Here is a 21,965-nt window from a genome sequence, read left to right as displayed (position 1 = left end):
GTATAGTTTAACAGGGGGAGTTGGCCATTTGTGTTTTAATTGTGAACAAGCTTTAACTTTTTGGAATCTCAACAGCTACTGTAATTAATTAAAAGCAGCAAAGAGTCCTGTGGCACCTTAGACTAACAGACATATTGGAGCAGGAGCTTTTGTGGGTGAATACCCACTTTGGATTCACCCACAAAAGCTCATGCTCCAATCCATCTGTTAGTCTATAAGGTGCCACAGGACTCTCTGCTGCTTTTACAGATCCAGACTAACATGGCTACCCCTCTGATACTTGTAATTAATTAGCATCTGACCCCCCCTAGTGTTCCACAACTGGGAAAATTTAAAACTGAAAAAACCACCCCAAACCACCATTATCTATTGAAATTAAAATCAAATGCTGCCAGACTTAGTTAGATGCACTGAAGGGGAGATCCTGGATAAATACCCCCCCCCCCCCATCCCAATCCAGAGGAGTTTGAGAAACAGAGCTACCCTTCCCTCATATGCCATTCCTGTTCTAAGAGAAACTAAGCAGAGAACTGGCCTTCCTGAAGCAGGGAAGAGACAGCTGGTCTGGTGGTGTAGTTCAGAAGACCAGTAAACTTTAGAGAGTTTGGTGGATCCTGATCTGACATTTGCAGCTGGCTATCTAGCCAGGGACTGGAGCAGAAGACCAGCTTCTAAACTCCCTTCCAATTTTTTTTTTTATTTGAGGGGGGCTGGAGCAGGACACAGTATGATCGAGATACAAGTTTGCAGGGTGTCTGGGAATTCCCCTCCCCTCACAAAGCAATTATATCCACCAGCAAGAGAGAAGGGACTTGCAATCATGGCAACAGTCACTATAAACAGTATGGGGGAGGAGAGAAGGGGAGAGAATTAACTATGCCTGAATTTATTTATTTTTTTAAACAAGGTGGGGGATAGATGAGATGGGCTTTGTTACAAAGCCAACAGCCATCGCTCCAAGCTGAGTTTGAATCTGTGTGTCAAAGAAACAAACAATTCTCCCCCTTGTGCAACACTATTGTGCCTGTGGGTATAAAGCTACCCAGCAAGGGGTGACAGAGCAGGCATGAATCCAATGCATCCTTCCCATGGGACTACCAGCCCCTTGCCTCTTGGCATCCAAGGTATAATTAAAAGTGCTTTAATGAGGCTGGGGGGAGAAGAGAGAAGAGCCTTTTGGATTATTAGAGGGTGGAGGCAGCTGTCTATAGCCGCCATGTGGTTCAAATGACACCTACTGTCTTCCACCAGGGACAGAGAGGGTGTCCATGGGACGGCTCACCACCAGGGGGCAGTGAGTGTGCACACGGCAGAGGCAGACAGCACGCCGGTCTGGAGGGGACTCCAGGTAGCAAGGTTGGGGGTGGGGTAGATGTGGGTGAGATTCCCCCACCCCCAGGAGGAAGTGGGGATGCACAGCAGGGTTCCATGGGGTAGGAAGTGGAAGTGGGGGACACAGAGGGGCACAGGTGGAAAGATGTACCATGGGACAGGAAGTGGAGGGCAGGAGTGGACACGGGCAGAAATACAGGCTAGAAAGGGGCTGCCACGTGGGTCAATAGCTTCCCCACTCCTGCCCCCCACCTGTCATCTTAGAAGCCCACAATCTATGGGTGGAGATCCAAGTCCTTAAAGTGTCATTTGAGTGGGGAGCATCCCTCCCCCTACACCATCACCAGGACCCCCACCCACTCTGGGGGTGCTGGCACCGCTCACTCCAGGAACTTGTGCGTGTCTCCATCTAGCCGCTGCTGGGGGTGCATGGCAGCCTTGTTGAGGGGCTGGCAGTGGGCCAGCCCGCACTGACACGAGTGGATCACCATGACGCTGCGTGTGAAAGAGTCCCCATCAGAGCAGCGGAAGGGCACGGCCAGGGTGCGGGTGTGCAGGGGCACGCAGCAGCGCCCGTCCAGGCATGAGCCGCAGTAGCTGGGCTGGTACTTGTGGAGGCTCTTGCACCCGGCGTAGGTATAATGCACTGGCTCCTGCACCTTGTGGGTCCGGAGACACTTCCTGCCCTTCTGTGGGGGGGAAGGGGAGAAACACCCCAGTTAGATGCAGCTGGAGGGGGAGGGAGGGAGGGAATGTGGTGGGGGCTGGAGCTGCCTGTGTGTCAGCCTGATATCTATAGCTGCAGCATGGCATGAGTTTGCCATGTCTCAGCCAGAGAGGGGGATGGGGGACCCAGTTGGATGCATCCAGAATGGAGTGAGTGTGCCAGGCCTCAGCTGCATCTGGGAGATGGGACATGAGGGAATCCTGGGAATGGGTGTGTGTTGGGGCTCAGTTCAGTTTGGCTGGGCAGGAGAGACACTCCCAGCACTGGTGGAGATCCAACCCACCACTCAAAGGCTGGACTAAGGCTCCAGACCCCTAGCAGGGAAGCCTGGATTTCCATGGAGCCATTTAAAGCAGCAGAGGGTCTAGACCCTCATGGCCCCCACCCCCCAGCCAGCTGCCAAGCTCCAGCATGGCAGGAGCCAGCCCAGTGTGACTCTGCATCAGCCCCTTAGTTCGTCACCAGCCCCCACCCCTTAACTGGTGTATTGGGCCCTGGATGCAGCCTTCATGTGGAGATGGGGCCTCAGCAAGCCTCTTGATCTCCATGATAGATGGAGAAATGGAGGCACAAAGGGAAGGGACTATCCCAAGGTCACAGCAAGTCAGTGGCAGCACCAGGGAGAACTTGAGTCCTCCCCCCCTTCTCTAATCACTAGACACCACTCCCCCCAGAGCTGGAAATAGACCCCCAAAAGTCCTGATTCCCAGCCCCTCCTGCTCTAGCCACCCCCTTCCCCCCCCCTAAAGTCCTTTGCTAGGGTAGCAGGCTCCTTGTTCCAACAACTTCCAGGGGCTGTCCCTACCTCCCTTGGCAAGGTCAAGGACCTCCCACCATATCCCTTCACTGCCCCACAGGCAGAGATCACGGCCCCACCTTCAGCTTGGTGAAGTCAGGCTGGCCACAGGGTCGTATCTGACACAGCTGTGTCTCCTTGGCCAGCTTGCACTGGGGGTTGTTGTTGGTGACCCGGGTGGAGGCACCTAGGCCACAGGTCTTGGAGCAGGGAGACCAGTCCGTGTTCTGGCTTAGGCATTTCCTCAGCACAGAATGGGCCTTGAACAGAGGTGGCCAGGCTGGAAAAGGAGAGAGAGCTCAGTTAATACAGGCTCACCAGCAGGGGGTGCTTGCCATCAAGCCAGGACCTGGGAATTTCAGGTAACCCTTCAGTCACTCCCCCACCAAAGCCAGGCATGAGCTGCAAGGCATGCTGGGAAATGTTCTGGTTTCAATCCCAGCCCATTATTCTACAGCCAGGCAGGTGGCTGAGTTCTGCCCCAGATCCATGCTCCTCTTGTTCCCCAGCTCAGATCAGAGCTGGGGCAGGTGACTGTTCAGGCCATTAGCACCATCTGGTAGGCCTGGGTAGGACACCGCCCTCTCGCCCACTAGGGAATCAAGCTATATTAGCTGATGCCATTGTCAGGGTGGACCCATGCTCACCAGTTGGCAACCAGGGGTTGTTCCCCTGGCCCACCAGTCTCCCAACAACCCCAGGTAGCATGAGACCCTCGTATGGCGATGGCAGACTAAACGCTGCCATCTGTCCAACCCCATTCCTGCCGGAGCTGGTCCTAGAAGGTAAGAATGGAAGTGCTGTCTGCTCACCACCCCTTCACAGCGAACACAAAGTCCTGCACTGCCCCAGGGACTCAGCAGCCTGGATTCTGGGTCCAGTTACTCAGCTTCCTCTGCTACCCTGTTGAGCATGAGGGGGTGGGATTTAGCTGGTGGCCATTGGGGCCACCTCTTGAGCAGTGGCCAAGCCAGGATTTGTAACTGGGGGGTGAAGTAGGTCACTCATGGGGGGGTGCTGGAGAGTGAGTCCAGCCCACTCCCATCCAGCTGCAGGAGCTCCTACCCATGGGGCCAGGCCCAGCTTCTTGTGTTGCAGCGCCATGCAGGTTTGGCCCCACCGGCCCTCAGGGATGATGGGGGCACCACCTGACCCTGTGCCCCACATTACAATACCAGGAGCAGGGAGCTGGAGCAAAGCCCAGCCCCGGGGACATGCACTGTTGCTGCCAGGCAAGGGCACTCTCCAGCCCCATGTGAAAATTGGGGGCGAACATCCCCCTTCTGAACATAATCCACTTGAAAAGGTGCCACACATCCCTAAAGGCTGCCATGCCCTGCTCCCCTTGCCCTCCTACTAACTTTGCCACTGCTTCCAGGTAGCTGTGAACTGAGCCTTTTGGGGGCCAATGATCTCAGCATCTGCCATTCCTGGGCACTCAAACACCTAATGTGATTGTCAACTCTTTGGGGCAGGGACTAGCCTCCAGCCTTATGTTCCCACTGCAGCCAGCAGAGTCCCAGTCTAACTTAAATGACCACAGACATATGTGCCTAACCCATGCAATACAGGGAGGACTGGAGGCAAAGAGCTTCCAGCCCAGCCACAGATGTGCAATTAGAGCAGCCTAGAGGCTGCTCTAATTTACACTTTGTGGTCCTTGGGGAGCAGAGTATAGTCACAGCACAACATGCTCTGGCTGTGTCCTGAGTCATTCCCTACCGTGAGAGCAGAGCCCTTTTGCCAGTTGAGGAAGTTCCCTGAAGGTGGGAGAATAGGGTGGGAGGGCAGGGAGATTCTCCCAGAACTGACAATCAGGCTAAACGACAGGAGGAGTTTGAGCATTAGCCTGGGGAGGTGGGGGGAAAGCACCATTTCTAGCCACCCCACCAGGGCAAGTACATCAGACTTGAGCTTGGTGCTAGCTGGTGACAGCACCCTACAAATCAGGGGTTATCCCACCACACCCACTTCTTGCCCAGCCCTGGCATCTCATCCTGGGCTCTTAGGTAGGTGAGCATCCCCTCCCTAGCCCTTCATCAGGGGCACTCACCTGGCAGATTTTTCCAGTGCTGGTCCTTGCCCACATAGATGAGCTCATTGCTTTTGGTCTCCCCGCCCTCAGAGGCCTCCCCAAACCTCTTCACTCCCTTGCCGCACACGAACTTCTTGCAGCACTGGCCAGGCACCTTGAACAGCTGTGGGTCAGGGCAGCTGAGAGAGGCCAGGGGCAGCTCCAGGGGGCAGAGGGGCAGGCAGCCCACAGCACCATCAATGCAGCTGCACTGGTGCTTGCAGCTGGGCTGGAAGTTCTCACCATTCTGGTAGATCCGCCCGTTGTATTCGCACGTCCGGCCTTCCCGTTTGGCTGGGGACATAGCAGGGCCCCCGAGGGTCTTGTTAGTCAGCTGCCCAAGAGGGACCCCCGCTCCCTAGCAGATTCCCCCCCACCCCCTCACATCAAGATATCAATTGTCCTAGGAACCTACTGCTGGGCTGCCTGACTCCTAACCCCTCTCCCCTTTCCCAGCCACATGCTGGCTTGGCATTATGGCCCCAGAGCAGCAAGTGTCTCTGGGTACATCGCTGCTCAGAAGCACTGCATTATGGGAGAGGGGCAGAACTATAGCAGTGGCCAGACAACTTGCAGCATCAGCTGCACCATGTGGAACGGGGGTCAGCAGCACTCTGGCACGGTGCTTGGGCACCCCACCTGGCACAGACCTATGCCCAGCTGGGGATTGTTGTGCAGGCATCAGCTGTGATCAGAGGAGACTTGGGGGGGAGGGGCATCCTGCACTGGGGAATAGAGACAACTTGGGGTTCAAGCCCTTTAAAGGGGGAACACAGCACAGCTCAGGATTGGACCATTCCCATCAGAAGTCCATGGCTGGAGCCCCCTCCTGGGCATGAGTCATTTGGGGGGCACCCTAGTCACCACCTACAAATAAGGAAGGAACCTCACCTCTGAGGTAATTCACAGCCCATTGCCAGAGCATTCCAGGCCCTGGCGAGGCCAATGGGAGCTGCTGATGCAGCATGACCTCGGGGGATGAAGGACCTGGATGGCTCTCAGGGGGTGTGGGGGGAGGTGGGATCCAGGTCATTCATCCTTAGATGGCACAATTGGGCCAGACCCAAGTATTGGAGCAGGGACTGAGGCTGCTGCTCCCCCTAAGGGCCCAGGAGTGGGAAATTTTAGAAAGAGGAGCCCCAGCTTTAAATAGTTTCAGAAAACAGGATGTGGGCCAGGATCACAAGGGCCAGGAATGGATCATTTTGCAACAGCAGCTAAAAAAACCAAAACAAACCCACCCTCATGCTGGATCCAGGCTCCCCCGCCTGCCGGGACTAGGGGGACAATACCTCTCCCCCCCACTCCCGAAAGGGTGAGTGGGTGGGGGCAGATTTCCAAGGATGGAGGGGCAAATGTATAATCCCTGCAGGAGTGTGGCTGGCTCAGGATCCCTGGCCCAACTTTTCACTTCCTGGACACATTTGTGAGCCCTGAGCTCAGAGGCCCCAGCTTCCCCCTCCCCAGACCTGGGCACGAGCCAATCCACACTGGGGGCAGGGGATACAGGTTAGCCATGCTCTCCCACCCCGAGCCAGCAGGGGGGACCCAACACCCCCCTACTTGCTCTGTGGTCTCCCTGTGCTTTAGTGAGCTGCTGGATGCACTCCTCTTTCTGGGCTCTGTGCTGTGCTGCCATCCCCCACCACACACGTCCCGAAAGTTTACATGGTTGAATCCCAGAGAAGCACATGTGTATTGCCAGTTTCCCATATGACCTGTCCCCACTCCTAGGCCAGCCAGCCATTCCCCCCAGTATTAATGACACACATGCGGTCGAAGGAGACAGTTCAATCTGCCACCTTCTCCCCAGGGCTGTCAGCTCTGGCCTGGCAGGGGTGTGTTGGGATGGCCCCTGGAAGGCATCAGCATTTTGGAGACGGGTTTTCAAAACACACTGAGTCCGACTGCCTTCTCAGCCAGTCAGATCTTGAAGGGGGATCCTCCCTCCCCTTTACACCCATTGTGAACTCCTCTGGGGCTGGCACTAACCCATCCCACTGCCCCACAGGGCTGGCTCTAACATGCTCCCCCTACCCTGCCAGCACTAACATGACTTCCAGGTTCTATTCCAAGCAGGGAGAGGAAGTGTCAGTCAATCACTGGGGTTGGTGGAGCATCAGTGACACACATCCCCTCCACCGTCCTGGGCTCCGCTCCTCTCCCTCCTCCTACTGACACACACCTCATCCAGCCCTGCCATGCCCCTGTGCCTCTCACCCTGACCAGCCCCCACACCCCTGCACCTAGAGCACCTCCCTCCCCCCAGAGGGAGTGAGCATTAGATCGCCACTGGAACAGTTTCCCTGTGTAGCCCTGGAATGCCCCAAGCTGGCTGTCCCCAGAGCTCCCTTAATGGGGTGCAGGAGGCAACACATTCCTTCCACTAGCTCTCTGTATATAGATGCCACCTGCCCATGCGGTGCATCAGCTGGACATGGTTATTGAAGAACCTACACTAACACCACGTCACTCTTTGACAATCAGCTTCCAGGAGACACTCCAGGCCCTGTCATTGCCCCAGGGATGGGAATTCCACCAGTTCAGTCAGGTGGACACCTCCCCCTCCCCCCAGTTTGGTACCTCACTAATGCCCTCCCTAGACTAGGGCAGGAGCTAGATCTGTTGGACTTAGGGGGAGGGAGGAGTTCATGGTCCCCTACATTCTTTGCCCCAAAAAATCCTCTCATTTGGCTCAAGAACCGGGGTGAGGGTGTTGCCAGGAGGGTCTGTATGTGGGGGCTCATCTCACTCTTTTGCGGTGGAAGGATTGTCACAAGCAGGGTTTATATTGAGGTGTGGGTATTTGCCCCCCCCCCAGTCTTCTCTGATGATCTGGAGCAAGGGTACCCCCCCAGAGATGCAGACAGAAGGTAAACAAGGACATGCCCCCCCCCATGCCAGTCCCAGCAACCTGCTTACCCCGACAGATGCCCTTGCTGGCCAAGGGGTCTGCCCCAAAGTTGCATTCCAGCCCCCTGTGGGGGTCACACGGCCAGTGCTTGCTGCAGTTGTCGTTCAGCTGCCTGGCACAGACTTTGCAGCACCCGCAGCCATCAGGCACCGTGCTGACCCCGGGAGCACAATGGGGCAGGCTAGGGGGGCAAACACACTGCAGAGGGCAACGACACACCACCTACAGGCAAAGAAACCCCACGGATGAGGGATAATGTTTTGGCAGGACCTAGAAAAAAAATGAGTCACAGCTGGTTTTGAATAGACACCATGTTGGTGGGAGGAATAGGTAAAGAATAACATTTCTGTAGGTCCAACAAAAATGTTTTGCAAGTTTTAAATAGGCAAGCCCTGCCGAGCCCAAACATCCCCCTCCACCCCCCATGAGCAGACATACTGGGCAAGCACTTCAACTAAGGGACTATTTTGGGATGGATGAGCCGGTCCTCTTTTTATAGGAGGTGGCACTAAAATAGTTTCCTAGGTGCAGCTGCATTTCTCAAAGGATCTGCATTCCCCCACCCACACATTAAACCACAACAATAAAAATCCAGCCAGGATCAAAGTCACCACCATGGAGACAGGCAGGGAAGAGAAGAGATAAGGATTCAGGGAAGTAATAGAAGAAAAAACAAACACCTCAGAATCAAATTCTGCTCTCAGGCTACGGCACGACCTACTGAGTTACTCCTGTTCTTGTTTACACTAGTTTAAATCCAGAGCAGCAGCACAGGAAGTGACTCCAAGTTAGGGTGACCAGATGTCCTGATTTTATAGGGACAGTCCCAATATTTGGGGCTTTGTCTTATACAGGCACCTATTACCCCCCACCACCTGTCCAGACAGCAGGTGTGACAAATCAGGTCACCCTACTCCAGGTTTATACCAGAGCAAGTGAGCTCAGAAGGCTGGATCTTCAGCTAGCCTAAACCACTGTCACGCCCACTGATGGAGCAGAGCATCTAGAAGAAAAATCCTCAAATTCAAGAGCCTAAAGTTAGGCACCTAAACGAAAAAAGTCAGTAGCCAGGTTTGCAGACCACTCAGCGCCGCATGAAGTCAACGCGAGCAGGCTCTGAAAGGCCCGGTCAGTTCTCAACATGATCCAGTTCTTTAGCTGGGATCCCTCAGAAGTTACCCCATATGGGAACGTACTTCTGAGACAGGGACGCAGACTTTAGACCCGCAAAGCGAGCCCCCTCGGCCAGTGTAAATCAGCCTCACTGCCGCGATTGATTTACACCAGCTGAGGATCTACCCGTCCATCCCCAAGGGGAGCTGGGATCCCGAAGCCGGAAGATTCCCCACTCACCAGAGCAACGCGCAGCAGGAAAACAAAGCTGAGCAGAGCCGCTTGTTCCATCGCGGATTTAAACGGGCCAGAGGAAAGAACTGCCCAGAGGGGCTCAGGGGAACTGAGTCACAGCTGATCCAAGCAGCCAGCCAATCTCAGCGCCACCACCGCGCAGCAACCCCCACCTACACAAGTAGCACATGCACCATACAACCACACCAATAGCATCTGCACCAGCCCCTTTCGGCTCCCCAGTTATATAGCCACCGTCACCGCCACCGCCAGCGCCCCGCCCACCTGCCTTGGCCGGCCAATAGCAAGGGTGGCGCCCTTCCAGACATTCCAGGGGGAAGGGGCGGGGCCTGCGGCTGTGGGAGGGGCCGCATGAATAGAGTCATTCATAAAACGAGAGGTGCTGCTGCATTCCAGGGCCGCGCGTGGAAAGCGGCGCATTCCGCTCGGAGCCAGGCGCTGCCGCGGAGCCGGCTGAATGCGCAGCGCTGCCTAGCTGCCTTTGCTCCCCGTGCCACACACATACCAGGGCGAGGAGCAGCGCCGGCCGCAACCATCCCTGCAATGCGCGAAAACAAACTCCAGGCGAGCGGGCTGCAGCAGGCGCGACAGAAAACGGAGAAAGGAAAACAAACAGCGCGCCGGTGGTAGCGCGAGCCAGCGCGGCTAAGCTCTCCGGGGGGCGCATCAAAAGGGGGGGTAGGAGCAGGTCTCGGGGTGTCACTAAGGTAGGGTGGGGGGGCATTTGTCTACGCCTCCCCCGCTGCTCGGAAGCACTGGGTTATACGGGCCCGTAGGCTCTGCTGCCGGCCATTGTTCATCGAAGTTAAGGCCCCGAGGGACTACCAGCCCATTGACTGACCAGCACCCTGGAAAGCAGGCCCCAACCCCAGTGTTTGAGCCAGAGGTGCAAGCAGGATTTTCTGCTAAGGATCGGGGCCGAGTTGCCTACCGGCCCCCCCTAAGTTTGAGTGGCATTGTGACCTGGTGCAGGAGGTCCAATGCCACTCAAATCTGGCCCAGCTGCCCCCGTCATGCAATGCCTCCCTTGGGGGCTTCCCCCCCCCCCCGGACTCTGGAGAATGGGGGCATTGCTCTTGCAGCACCACTCAAAGTTGTCCCCCACCCACTGAAATCAGAAACTGCACCCCTGCTCAGCTCCCTGGGTGTAAATCTGGAAGCCAGAAGAGTTGTTTGGGAGCCACCAGACAGAACTGGGAACAATAGGTTTATTCCCAATTTACACCAGGGCAGAGAGGGAGGGATAGCTCAGTGGTTTGAGCATTGGCCTGCTAAACCCAGAGTTGTGAGTTTGGCCCTTGAGGGGGGTCACTCAGGGAGCTGGGGCAAAATCAGTACTTGGTCCTGCTAGTGAAGACAGGTGGCTGGACTCAGTGACCTTTTGGGGTCCCTTCCAGTTCTATGAGATAGGTGTATCTCCATATTAAGGAGAATCAGGCCCCCTGGAGTTACTCTGGATTTACACTGGAGTGAGTGAAAGGGAAATCAGGATCTAGGGAGTTACTCCAGATACACACTGGTGCAAGAGGAGAATCCGCTCCAGCGGGGTTACTCTGGACTCACACAAGGGTGAGCAAGGAAAGGTGAGTCTCCACTCAAAAGCAACTGTTTCTCCTCCTACTGGGTTAGAGGGCTCTCAGCTTTGCTGGTGTGGATCTGGAGTAACTCCATCAGTATCAGGGGAGTTACTCAGGATTTACACCAGCCTAACTGAGAGAAGAAGCCTTCCCACTTCCTCACTGGGTTGCAAATCAGGAGCAGCTCCAGTGAAATCAAGGGGCCCCATTCTCATCTCACTTCATATTAACACTTGACAAACCCCAGCAGACTGACTCCTGATTTGCACCAGGTGTGAGTGAGAGGACACTCATCCCTTGTGCAGGTACACCAAGGATCATCTAGTGGGGATTAGCTCTGTACTCAGGGGCCCAGACACAAAGGGCCAGATCCCCACATGGGGTAAATGGCACTTGCTCCATTGGAGTAATGGGGCCAGATCCCCATTCAGTGGAATGACACTAATTTGCACCAGCTGAGGATCTGGCCCAGTAATTTTTTGGGGGGAGTTGGCCAGTCCTACTCCACTCCTAGGCTAGGAGAATTAATCAGCTGCTGCCTGGCTTATTCCAAAGGTAGCTAAATAACTCTCTGTTCCTCTCAGCTAGATAAGTCCCTAGTGTATAAAGGGAGCATCCAGAGAGGGAAATAACCCACAGCAGGGATTTCCCCCTGTGCCAGCTTCAGAGCTGTGATCCACCAGTGGAATGATTTATAGCTCGACATTCCTGCCTGTTATTTCCTGCAGTGGCTTCTTTGGTTAGCAGGGTCTGGCCGGGGTTTTCACCTTGATCTGTTTTTCACCCTGACTGAGTGGGAGGAAGAGGAGACATTGCTAATATCCCAGCAGCCCCAGGGGCAGGCGTCAGTGGAGTCCTGGGCTCGGACTGGGACCAGGTGCTAGCTAGCTGGCAGACCCTGTGCTAGCTGCGAAGGGACCTGGACATTCGGGGTCTCTGGGCTCCCACTGGAATCCAGACCCTCAAGCTGCAGATAGGAGTTTGCAAGCCCTGTATACTGGGGCCCTCACTGGGATTAAGGCAGCTTTAAACCCCCCATATCTGGGGCCCTGCCTCTCAGTGCTCCCCATCTGGCACATATGCCCCCATCACACCTGCCCACTGCTCTGCCTGAATCTCTCACACAATGCTCAACTGCTGTTCCTTCTGTCACTGTGGAGCCAGGACTCCCCTGCCCTCCTCCAGCCTTGTATAGCTGCCCAATGAGGTTTGGCTCCATGCACACACCCTTAGGAAGTATTAGCACCTGCAAAGTCACTGAAGACATGCAAATTAACTCAGGAGATCATTTGCATAAAATGTCACATGCAGAGCTGCACAAAACTTGGCAGCTATGGGTAAGTTAGAGCTGCCTTGTGGCTGCTCTAACTCATGCTCTTCCTCTTATGGCTCCTGGGGCTCAGAGAACAGCCACAGCTCAGTGTGCTCTGGCTATGCTTCTGATCCACCTCATGCCTGTGCTGGGAGCAGGGTGAGTGCAGAATCCTTGTGCCAGCCAGGCAGGACCCTCTGCAGGAGAGAGGATTGCACCCTCTTTACACTGCCAGAGTGGCCCTTTGGGTCCAGCCACAATGGCGATAGCCCACAGGTTCCTGGCCTGTATCACTGCAGGTGACAAGAGTTGCTCCCAGTAAGTGTGGCAGCAGCTGATTTGGTTCTAGCTGGCTTGCCCAAATCTATCCCACAATGCAGTGCTTTACCCAGAAGACCATGCTGCCAACTGCAGTTCTGGGCCTGGGCACCATTGGACAAGTGTGCTGGTACAAATGCAACTCAAAGTCCCCAGCTCTTAATGACAGACCCTGGAGCCTGGACCCAAAAATCCGAGATCTCACTCCCCTCCCTGAGCCAGGGAGAGAACCCAAGAGTCCTGGCTCTACCCATTAAACCCTACTCCCCTCTCAGAGCTGGGCATAGAATGCAGGAGTCCTGGCTCCCAGCTGCCTGGTTTTACCCACTAGACCCTACTCCCCTCTCAGAGCTGGGGAATGAACCCAGGTGTTATCACTCAGACAGACATTCCCAATAAGGAACAATCAACATGGATTCACCAAGGGCAAGTCATGCCTGACCAACCTGATTGTCTTTGATGATGAGATACTTGGCTCTATGGATATGGGGAAAGCGGTGGCTGTGATATATCTTGACTTTAGCAAAGCTTTTGCTACAGTCTCCCACAGTATTCTTGCCTGCAAGTTAAAGAAGTATGGATTGGATGAATGGACTATATGGTGGATAGAAAGCTGGCTAGATTTTTGGGTTCAACAGGTAGTGATCAACAGCTTGGTGTCTAGCTGGCAGCTGTTTAGGGCAGAGTGTCCCAGGGGTTGGTGCTGGGTCTGGTTTTGTTTAACATCTTTATTAATGATCTGGATGATGGGATGAATTGCACCCTCAGCAAGTTCGCAGATCACACTAAGCTGTGGGGAGAGGTAGATACGCTGGAGGGTAGGTATAGGGTGGAGAGTGACCTAGACAAATTGGAGGATTGGGCCAAAATAAATCTGATGAGGTTCAACAAGGACAAGTGCAGAGTCCTGCACTTAGGAAGGAAGAATCCCATGCGCTGCTACAGGCTGGAGACCAACTGGCTAAGCAGCAGTTTTGCAGAAAAGGGCATGTGGATTACAGTAGATAAAAAGCTGGATATGAGTCAGCTGTGTGCTCTTGTTGCCAAGAAGGCCAACAGCATATTGGGCTGTATTAGTAGGAGCATTGCCAGCAGATCAAGGGAAGTGATTATTCCCCTCTATTCAGCACTGGTGAGACCACACCTGGACTATTGTGTCCAGTTTTAGTCCCGCATTACAGGGATGTGGACAAACTGGAGAGAGCCCAGTGGAGGGCAGTGAAAATAATTAGGGGGATGGGGCACATGATTTATGAGGCGAGGCTGCAGGAACTGGGGTTATTTAGTCTGCAGAAGAGAAGAGTGAGGGGGGATTTGATAGCAGCCTTCAACTACCTCAAGTGGGGTTCCAAGGGGGATGGAGCTCAGCTGTTGTCAGTGGTAGCAGATGACAGAACAAGAAGCAATGGTCTCAAGTTGCAATGGGGGAGGTCTAGGCTGGATATTAGGAAACACTATTTCACTAGGAGGGTGGTGAAGCACTGGAATGGGTTCTCTAGGGAGGTAGTGAAATCTCCATCCTTAGAGATTTCTTGCACCCGGCTTGACAAAGCCCTGACTGGGATGATTTAGTTGGGGTTGGTCCTGCTTTGAGCAGGGGATTGGATTATGTGACCTTCTGAGGCCTCTTCCAACCGTAATATTCTATGATATCCCCACTAAGCACTGGAGTCCCGCTCCAGCCCACTGCGCGTTCCTAGCCCGAAAGGCTCAAGTAGAAAGGACCCTGTGCTGGCCCTTGTGCCCTGAGCGCTCTGCTGGCTGGCATGTCCTTCACTGACCCATTCCTCCTCCCTGGGTGTAACACACGTTGGAGACACAACTCACCTGGGCCACCCTCTGCATGGCCTGCACATTAGCCAGGGCGAGACAAGGGGGCTAAGTACAGTCAGGGGGGCAGCTCAGGGAGCTTCTGTCCCCCTCCCCGGACTGTATAGCTGCATCCTCTCCCTTGGCTCAGGAGACAGTTGAGGTCACAACACAATTATTCTGTCCCAGATGGCTCAGAGCGGTGGGGTGAGGTGGGAGTGCACACACAGGTCTGTATCCTCCCGCACCTATGAGCAAAGCTGCCGGGTCTATGACTCAGCCCTTCCGGCAGCTTGCAAGAGGCCCTTGGCATTACTCACCCTGCAGCCGGGTGGGCCCAGGAAGGACCTGCTCACCATGAGTGAATGTGCTGGCGGGAACCAGGCTGCTCCAGATGTGCTCCTGCATTGGGGTGACCCAGCCTGGGTGATGGAAATGACTCCCCAGTCCTGATCTCCTGAATGGCTGTGCCCCATGCACACTGTGTCTAGTGCAACCCCTCTCTCTGCCTAGGCCTCTATGCACCCACCTACCCCTCCACCTACCTCTCCATCCACCCACACCGCTCTGTGCATCCATCCCTCCACACCCCTCCACCTACCCCTCTATGCACCCACACACCTCTATCCATCCACCGACACCCCTCTATCCACCCACCGCTCCACCTATCCGTCTACCCACCCCACCCCTCTGTGCATCCCTCCACCTACCCCTCTATCCAGCTACACTCCTCTATCCATCCACCGACACCACTCTATCCACCCACCGCTCCACCTATCCGTCTACCCACCCCACCCCTCTGTGCATCCCTCCACCTACCCCTCTATCCAGCTACACTCCTCTATCCATCCATCCATCCCTCCACACTGCTCCACCTACCTCTCTATCCACCCACACCCCTCTGTGTATCCAGCCACACCCCTCTACCCACCCCTCTGTGCATCTCTCCACACCCCTCTGTGCATCCAGCCACACCCCTCCACCCACCCTACCCTTCTGTGCATCCGACCACATCCATCCACCACCCCTCTATGCACCCACGCCCCTCTGTCCATCCCTCCCTCCCTCCACACCGCTCTACCTACCCCTCTATGCACCCACACCCCTCTGTGCATCCACCCACACCCCTCTACCTACCCCTCTATCCACCCATCCCTCCACACCCTTCTGTGCATCCTTCTACACTGCTCCACCTACTCCTCTACCCACCCCACCCCTCTGTGCATCACTTCACACCCTTCTACCTACCCCTCTATCCAGCCATACTCCTCTGTGCATCCTGCCACACTGCTCCACCTACCCCTCTGTGCATCTCTCTCCACCCCTCTACCTACCTCTCTAGCCACCCTACCCCTCTATCCATCTATCCCTCCACACCCCTCTACCATAGAATCATAGAATATCAGGGTTGGAAGGGACCTCAGGAGGTCATCTAGTCCAACCCCCTGCTCAAAGCAGGACCAATTCTCAACTAAATCATCCCAGCCAGGGCTTTGTCAAACCTAGCCTTAAAAACCTCTAAGGAAGGAGATTCCACCACCTCCCTAGGTAACCCATTCCAGTGCTTCACCACCCACCTAGTGAAATAGTGTTCCCTAATATCCAACCTAAACCTCCCCCACTGCAACTTAAGACCATTACTCCTTTTTCTGTTTTCTGGTACCACTGAGAATGCACCCCTCTATCCATCCCTCCACACCCCTCTACCTACCCCTCTATCCACCCACACCCCTCTGTCCTTCCATCACCCCTCTACCTGCCCCTCTATCCATCCACACCCCCCTACCTAACCCTCTATCCACCCTTACCCCTCTGTCCATCCCTCACCCCTCTACCTACCCCTCTATCCATCCATACTCCTCTACCTACCTTTCTACCCACCCCACCCCTCTGTCCCAGTCCCTCTACCTAGTTACTCAGCCATGCAGATCCCACATCTAAAGCCCTCTACCATACCTCTAACTGCCTATCCATCAATCATCTGCCTCTTCCCCTCTATTCCTAGATCCACACCCGTCTAGCCATCCATCCACTCATCCACACCCCTCTAGCCATCCATCCATCCACACTTCTATTTATTTATCCCTCCCTCTGAACTCCTTTGCTACCAATCTGTCCATCCTTCTATTGCCATTTGTCTGTCCCTCTATACAAAGTCCTCTATCGAATTAATCGCAGTGTATCTGTATCTTAACAGGGAGAAAATCCCAGGTACCGAATGGCTCTTCAGTCTAGCAGCGAAAAAGCAGAACAAGTCCCAATGGCTGGAAGCTGGCACCAGACAAATTCCAACTGGAAACGAGGCCCAGATGTTGCCCTGCCCGACTATTGGAACAAACTCACAAAAGAAGTGGTGGATTCACCATCTCTTGACGTCTTCACGTCCAGGCTGGAGGCCTTTCTGGAAGAAACTTTTAGGCAAAGCCAAGTTACTGGGCTCAGTACAGAGGAACTGGGTGAATTCTCCACCATGGGTGGGTCAGACTAGGTGATCAAATGGCTTCTCGCCATAAAACCTACAAATCTATCCCTCTATCCTGACCTCTTCCTAAGTTCCTCTAGGCATGCCCCCTTTTCTCTCTGTCTCAGGTGTTATACGGCTCTTCTGCTCATGGGGGGCCCTGCCCTCAGGCCTGGCAGGACACACATGGGTCAGAGGGCATCACTGCAGGCCACTCCACTGCCCCTTCTTCTGCATTTGGAGAACACCCCTATTTTTTTTCCTGGATCAACCCAGAGATTCTGGTTATCCCCAAGCCGTGCCCTGATCCAACCAACAGCCCCACCAGAATCTGACCCTTACTTGGAACCTCAGAGTCAGGAGCCTGGGCCTCATCTGGAAAGGAACGGCTCACACCAAAGTCCATTCCAGAGGCACAGAAAACCAGCCCAGGTTCCCCTCCTCCTGGGGGATGCTGCTCCAAGACTCCGTTCCAGGGGGGCAGAATTCCAGTCCATGTTTCCTCCTTATTCTAACCCAGTTGTTCCCAAACTGGGGTTCACAAAATGTTATAGGGGGTTTTCGGGAAAAAATTCCCTAATGGTGGACAGAGCTGTTCCTAGGGACCCCGGGCAGCATGGGCCAGCAGCCCAGAGCCCCTGGACTTCCAAGAGCTAAGCAGATCAAAGCCAGCTTCTCTATCACACTGAGGAGAGTTAAACTTCAAGACTCCTTATAAGTAAGAGAAAGGGAGGTGGATATTTGTTGCTGTTTTTAAAATTAAATAGGCAGCTAGTATTGTTTTTAAAATTATTAAGAAGAACAAGTTTAAGCTTTGTTGTAACGTGCGTTGTTTGCCCGGACTGCTCAAGCCCTGAATGCTTGTGTAGGAGGAACTCTTTGAGTTGGCTTCTTAAATCCCTTCTTGCTGTTTCACATCTGACACTCCTTGACAAAACATAGGAGCCTGGTCTTATAACAGGCTTATTCAAAGGATACAAGCTGCGAAAGTGAGATCTTGGAAGAGTGGTGTTGTTTTCACAATGTAATAAAAATACTGTGATGATAAATAAATAATAATAAATAGTGTGTAATAAGCATGTCATAAAAACCAATGTAATATTTCCAAGATCACTGCTTTTAAAACTTATGCTCAGGTAAAGGAGAAAATCCTTGGAAATATTCATTTTTAGGAGGGGGTTCACGAGACTTGACATTTTACTGAAAGGGGTTCACAGGTTGGTGCAGTTTGGGACCCACAGACTCCGCTGATCAATGGCTCCTCCAGCCATGCCCCACAATGTAGGTCTCATGTGGGCAAGTAACTAGCAAATCCTGGCCTGGACTTTTTAGCCTGGATTCATCCATGCACCTGAGCTGTGGCAGTGGGTGCTCTATGCTTTGTGCCTCCCCTGTTCTGGGCCTAGTCCCCTCGGCTGCCTCTGCGGCCTTTGCAGCAGCTGGAAATAGTCACAGCACATAGGGTTGGAAGGGACCTCAGGAGGTCACATAGTCCAACCCCGTGCTCAGAGCAGGACCGACCCCAACTAAATCACCCCAGCCAGGGCTTTGTCAAGCTGGGCTCTAGAAACCTCTAAGGATGGCGATTCCACCACCTCCCTAGGTAACCCATTCCAGTGCTTCATCACCCTCCTAGTGAAAAAGTTTTTCCTAATATCCAACCTAAACCTCCCCCACTGCAACTTGAGACCGTTACTCCTTGTTCTGTCATCTGCCACCACTGAGAACAGCTGAGCTCCATCCTCTCTGGAACCCCCCTTGAGATAGCTGAAGGCTGCTATCAAATCCCTCACTCTTCTCTTCTGCAGACTAAATAGCCCCAGTTCCTGCAGCCTAAGTCCTGTGCCCCAGCCCCCTAATCATTTTCGTTGCCCTGCACTGGACTCTCTCCAATTTGTCCACATCCTTTCTGTACAGGGGGACCAAAACTGGATGCAATACTCCAGGTGTGGCCTCATCAGTGCCCAATAGAGGGTAATGATCACTTCCTTCGATCTGCTGGCAATGTTCCTACTAATACAGCCCAAAATACTGTTGGCCTTCTTGGCAACAAGGGCACACTGCTGACATATCCACTTCTTGTCCGCTGTAATCCCCTGGTCCTTTTCTGCAGAACTGCTGCTTAGCCAGTTGGTCTCCAGCCTGTAGCAGTGCATGGGATTCTTCTTTCCTAAGAGCAGGACTCTGCATTTGTCCTTTTTGAATCTCCTCAGATTTCTTGTGGCCCAAACATCCAATTTGTCTAGGTCACTCTCGACCCTATCCCTACCCTCCAGTGGATCTACCTCTCCCCCCAGCTTAGTGTCATCTGTGAACTTGCTGAGGGTGAAATCCATCCCATCATCCAGATCATTAATAAAGATGTTGAACAAAACTGGCCCCAGGATCGACCCCGGGGCATGCCACACCCTATTCCCCAGACATGCCCCCACCCAAAGGGTCTGTGCCATCTCTCTGCCCCCAAGTGGTGGAAACACACCCACAGTCTGCCCCACCCAACCCTGCTGTGCCCAGGAGTGCTGGGAGCAGGGCCTGGGTCCATGGGTGAAGTCACTGCACTGGGGAGAGTGCTGGGCTCAGACATTGTTCCTGGGGGTGTTGAGAGGCAGAGGAGTAGGGGATGTGGAAGGCACAGAGAGGAGGTTTATAGTGGGATGAACTCCCAGCTCCAATTTTTCCACAGTTCCATTTCTTTGTTCCTGTGAGGATAATGGGAATCAACTGCCCTCTGCTGTAACCATTGGAGCCCACTCGCCTCCGAGCTGGAGCCCCTCTCTCCGCCCCCCCAATTCTCAATCCTCTCCCCAGTCAGATCTGTCCCTAGGGGGATCCCACTGAACTCAATGGCATCCCCATACCCAGGCCCTGAATCCCTGAGCCCTTCCCTCCCTGGGCTGCGGGAGGGGGGCTGGCTGCATGGCCAGAGGGGGAGGGGGTCAAAGCAGTGCCCTGGATAGGACAGACATATGGACAGAATTCTGCTCCCCCCTCCCCGAGTGCTGGCTTCCAGCCCCTTCCCTGACCCATTAGACCCCACTCTCCTCCCCAGAGCTGGGAATAGAACCCAGGAGTCTGACTCTCCCCTCACCCACAAACCATCTGACCCCACACCCACCAGCCACACCCCTCTGTGCCCTACACCCTCGGCAGGGATCTGGTGGACTCAGGCCCATGGACTGAGGCCAGGGGAAGGGAACGAGTGGGGGGAGCGGAAGTGAGATGGAGATGAGGGAATGAGTCAGACAGGGGAAGGGAGGTGGATGGCTGCAGGGTGGAGGGAAGGAGATGGGGGGAAGTGGTGAAAGGAATCTTGACCCTGTGCTTCTGGCCTGGGACCAGCACCCTTCCCCCCACCGCTCCCCCCGAGGCAATGACCGTCCCCCATTGGGAGTGGGTCTGGGCTGGACTCATTGTCTCACTCCTTCCATTACCAGATGATGTGCTCACCCAGAGGGCAGGGGGTGAAGCAGCACTGGGATTGATTTTGCCTGGGACATGGGGGTGATGCTATCCTTTGCCTCTCCCCCCACCTGTCAGATCTGTCCCTCGGGGGAACCCACTGAACTCAAGGGCATCCCCCACTCAGGCCCTGAATCCTGAGCCTTCCCATCCTAGGGTGGGGAGGTGGGGGAGGAGCACTGCCAGAGGGGAGAACAGAGCAGTGCCCTGGACAGGACAGAATTAACTCCCCCTTGCCCCGCTCAGCCCTCCACAGGGGCTCCAGAGGGGCAGCATTGCCACAACCAGGGATAGAACCCAGGAGTCCTGACTTCCAATCCCCACCCCCTGAAAATCTAAAAACGCTGGGCTTCTGGGCGAATCAGATGTGGGGGAGGAGAGCACCAGGGGACTGAGCTCCCCGCTCTTGGGAGATCTAAGCAGCTGGGGAGCCAGGCTCTGCCCCATACTCTGCTCCCTGGAGCTGAAGACCCCCAACAGGCACCCCCTGTGCACTGTGACTGAGCCCTCTCCCTCGCCCCCACAAATCCAGTCCCTGGACACGGCTCCCCACACCTCCAGGAGGGAAAAGCAGGACCAGAGTGAAAAAAGTCACAACCCCAAATGGAGGGAAGTGCGGGGGGAGGGCCTGACAAGGGAATATTGCGCACTGGGAATGAGAAATATCCTTGGTATCTTTCCAGGCCCCAGCACCATCTGGGGCTCCCCCAACCCCTCTGGGCATCCCCACCCCTGCTCATCTCCTCCACCCCCTCTGGGCACCCCCACCCCTTCTCTCCCCCAACCCTCTGCACAACTCTGCACCCACAGCTCCAGGAGTTGGGGTTGGGGGGAAGATGTCTCCCAGTGGCCCCCAGCACATATGACATGGTGTGGGGGAGGTCTGCCAAAGGAGAGGAGACAGAATGGAGTGGGGGAAGGGGAAGGGGTGCAGCTAGGTGAGGAGTGCCAGCAGAAGGCCGTGTCTGTGGGTGGGGACGGAATTGTGAGGGGGGGGCTGTGATGTTAATTTCCACATTTGAATGGGGGCTGGGTGATCAGGGTTTCCTGGGAACTTGGATGGAGCCAAATGCCTCCAGGCTGGATGGCAGCCAATGGAAAGGAACCTGCATCTGGGCGCCACTCCCATGGGTGACTCCTGGAGGGAGGAATCCATTATTCCCCCCTGCACCTTGATCAGACCCATGGGCCCATGCAGCCGCACTCCTGCCCTGGGAGCATCCAGAGGCAACTTGGAGGTTGGGCCCCTCTCCAACTGTGCCTGTATCTCAGCGAAGGGTGGGGAGGAGGTTGTATCTCACCCATGGGGTGAATGACCCACAGGAGCTGATGAGGCAAGGCGGGGGGCGGGGAGCGGGACCGAGCTAGATGAGCACATGGGTCCAATCTAGGTGGGGGCAAGGAGGGGCAGATACAGAGCTGCCTGGGTCCATGGGTCCATGCTGATACCAGAGAGCAGTCCAGTCCCATGGGACTCCCTGGGAACTTGGGTAGGACCCTCTGGGGGCCCTGCGAAGCCTCCTTCTGTGCGAACCCAGACTGATGGGAACCACTGGAGCTTAATCCCTCCTCTCCCCCCTGAGCTAAGGGCAGGGCTGTCCTGGAATTACCCGCCAGCTTCCCTGGAACCTGTCCTGGTGGGTCGAGTCAGAGCTGGCCAGGGAATCCGGCATGACAGTGCCACAGGATGAGCTGGGCACAGCTGGTGGCATGTGATGGGGGGGCGCTGCTGGTTCCAGCTAGTCTGGGCATGTTAAACCTGCAGCTCAGGCTGCTGAACCATCCCCCCTGCCCCAGTGTGCACCCTGCCTGCCCCCT

At 54.9% G+C, this 21,965-nt stretch overlaps 1 protein-coding gene across 1 annotated transcript; it reads right to left on the bottom strand.

The window, feature by feature from the left end:
- Positions 1-215: 215 nt before the first annotated feature.
- LOC115642055 (CCN family member 1-like) lies at positions 216-9,383 on the bottom strand. Its single transcript, XM_030545432.1, has 5 exons — positions 9,197-9,383; positions 7,852-8,065; positions 4,909-5,223; positions 2,936-3,135; positions 216-2,021 (listed from the first exon to the last, which is right to left on the bottom strand). The coding sequence occupies exons 1-5, from the start codon at positions 9,245-9,247 to the stop codon at positions 1,713-1,715; spliced, it is 1,089 nt and encodes a 362-aa protein (XP_030401292.1). The 5' UTR covers positions 9,248-9,383; the 3' UTR covers positions 216-1,712.
- Positions 9,384-21,965: the final 12,582 nt, after the last annotated feature.

Source organism: Gopherus evgoodei, unplaced genomic scaffold (genome assembly GCF_007399415.2).
Source record: "Gopherus evgoodei ecotype Sinaloan lineage unplaced genomic scaffold, rGopEvg1_v1.p scaffold_37_arrow_ctg1, whole genome shotgun sequence".
NCBI classification, from domain to species: domain Eukaryota; kingdom Metazoa; phylum Chordata; order Testudines; family Testudinidae; genus Gopherus; species Gopherus evgoodei.
The sequence above is the reverse complement of the archived record's forward strand: the minus strand, read 5'-3'. Positions and strand labels throughout refer to the sequence as shown.

What these genes read in the sequence shown, in the direction of transcription:
- LOC115642055 (XM_030545432.1), bottom strand. Translation starts at nt 9,247, where the DNA reads ATGGAACAAGCGGCTCTGCTCAGCTTTGTTTTCCTGCTGCGCGTTGCT. An exon ending in CAGCAAGGGCATCTGTCGGG is followed by an intron (nt 5,224 to 7,851) that starts GTAAGCAGGTTG and finishes CTATGTCCCCAG; the next exon opens with CCAAACGGGAAGGCCGGACG. An exon ending in GCACTGGAAAAATCTGCCAG is followed by an intron (nt 3,136 to 4,908) that starts GTGAGTGCCCCT and finishes CTCCTTTTCCAG; the next exon opens with CCTGGCCACCTCTGTTCAAG.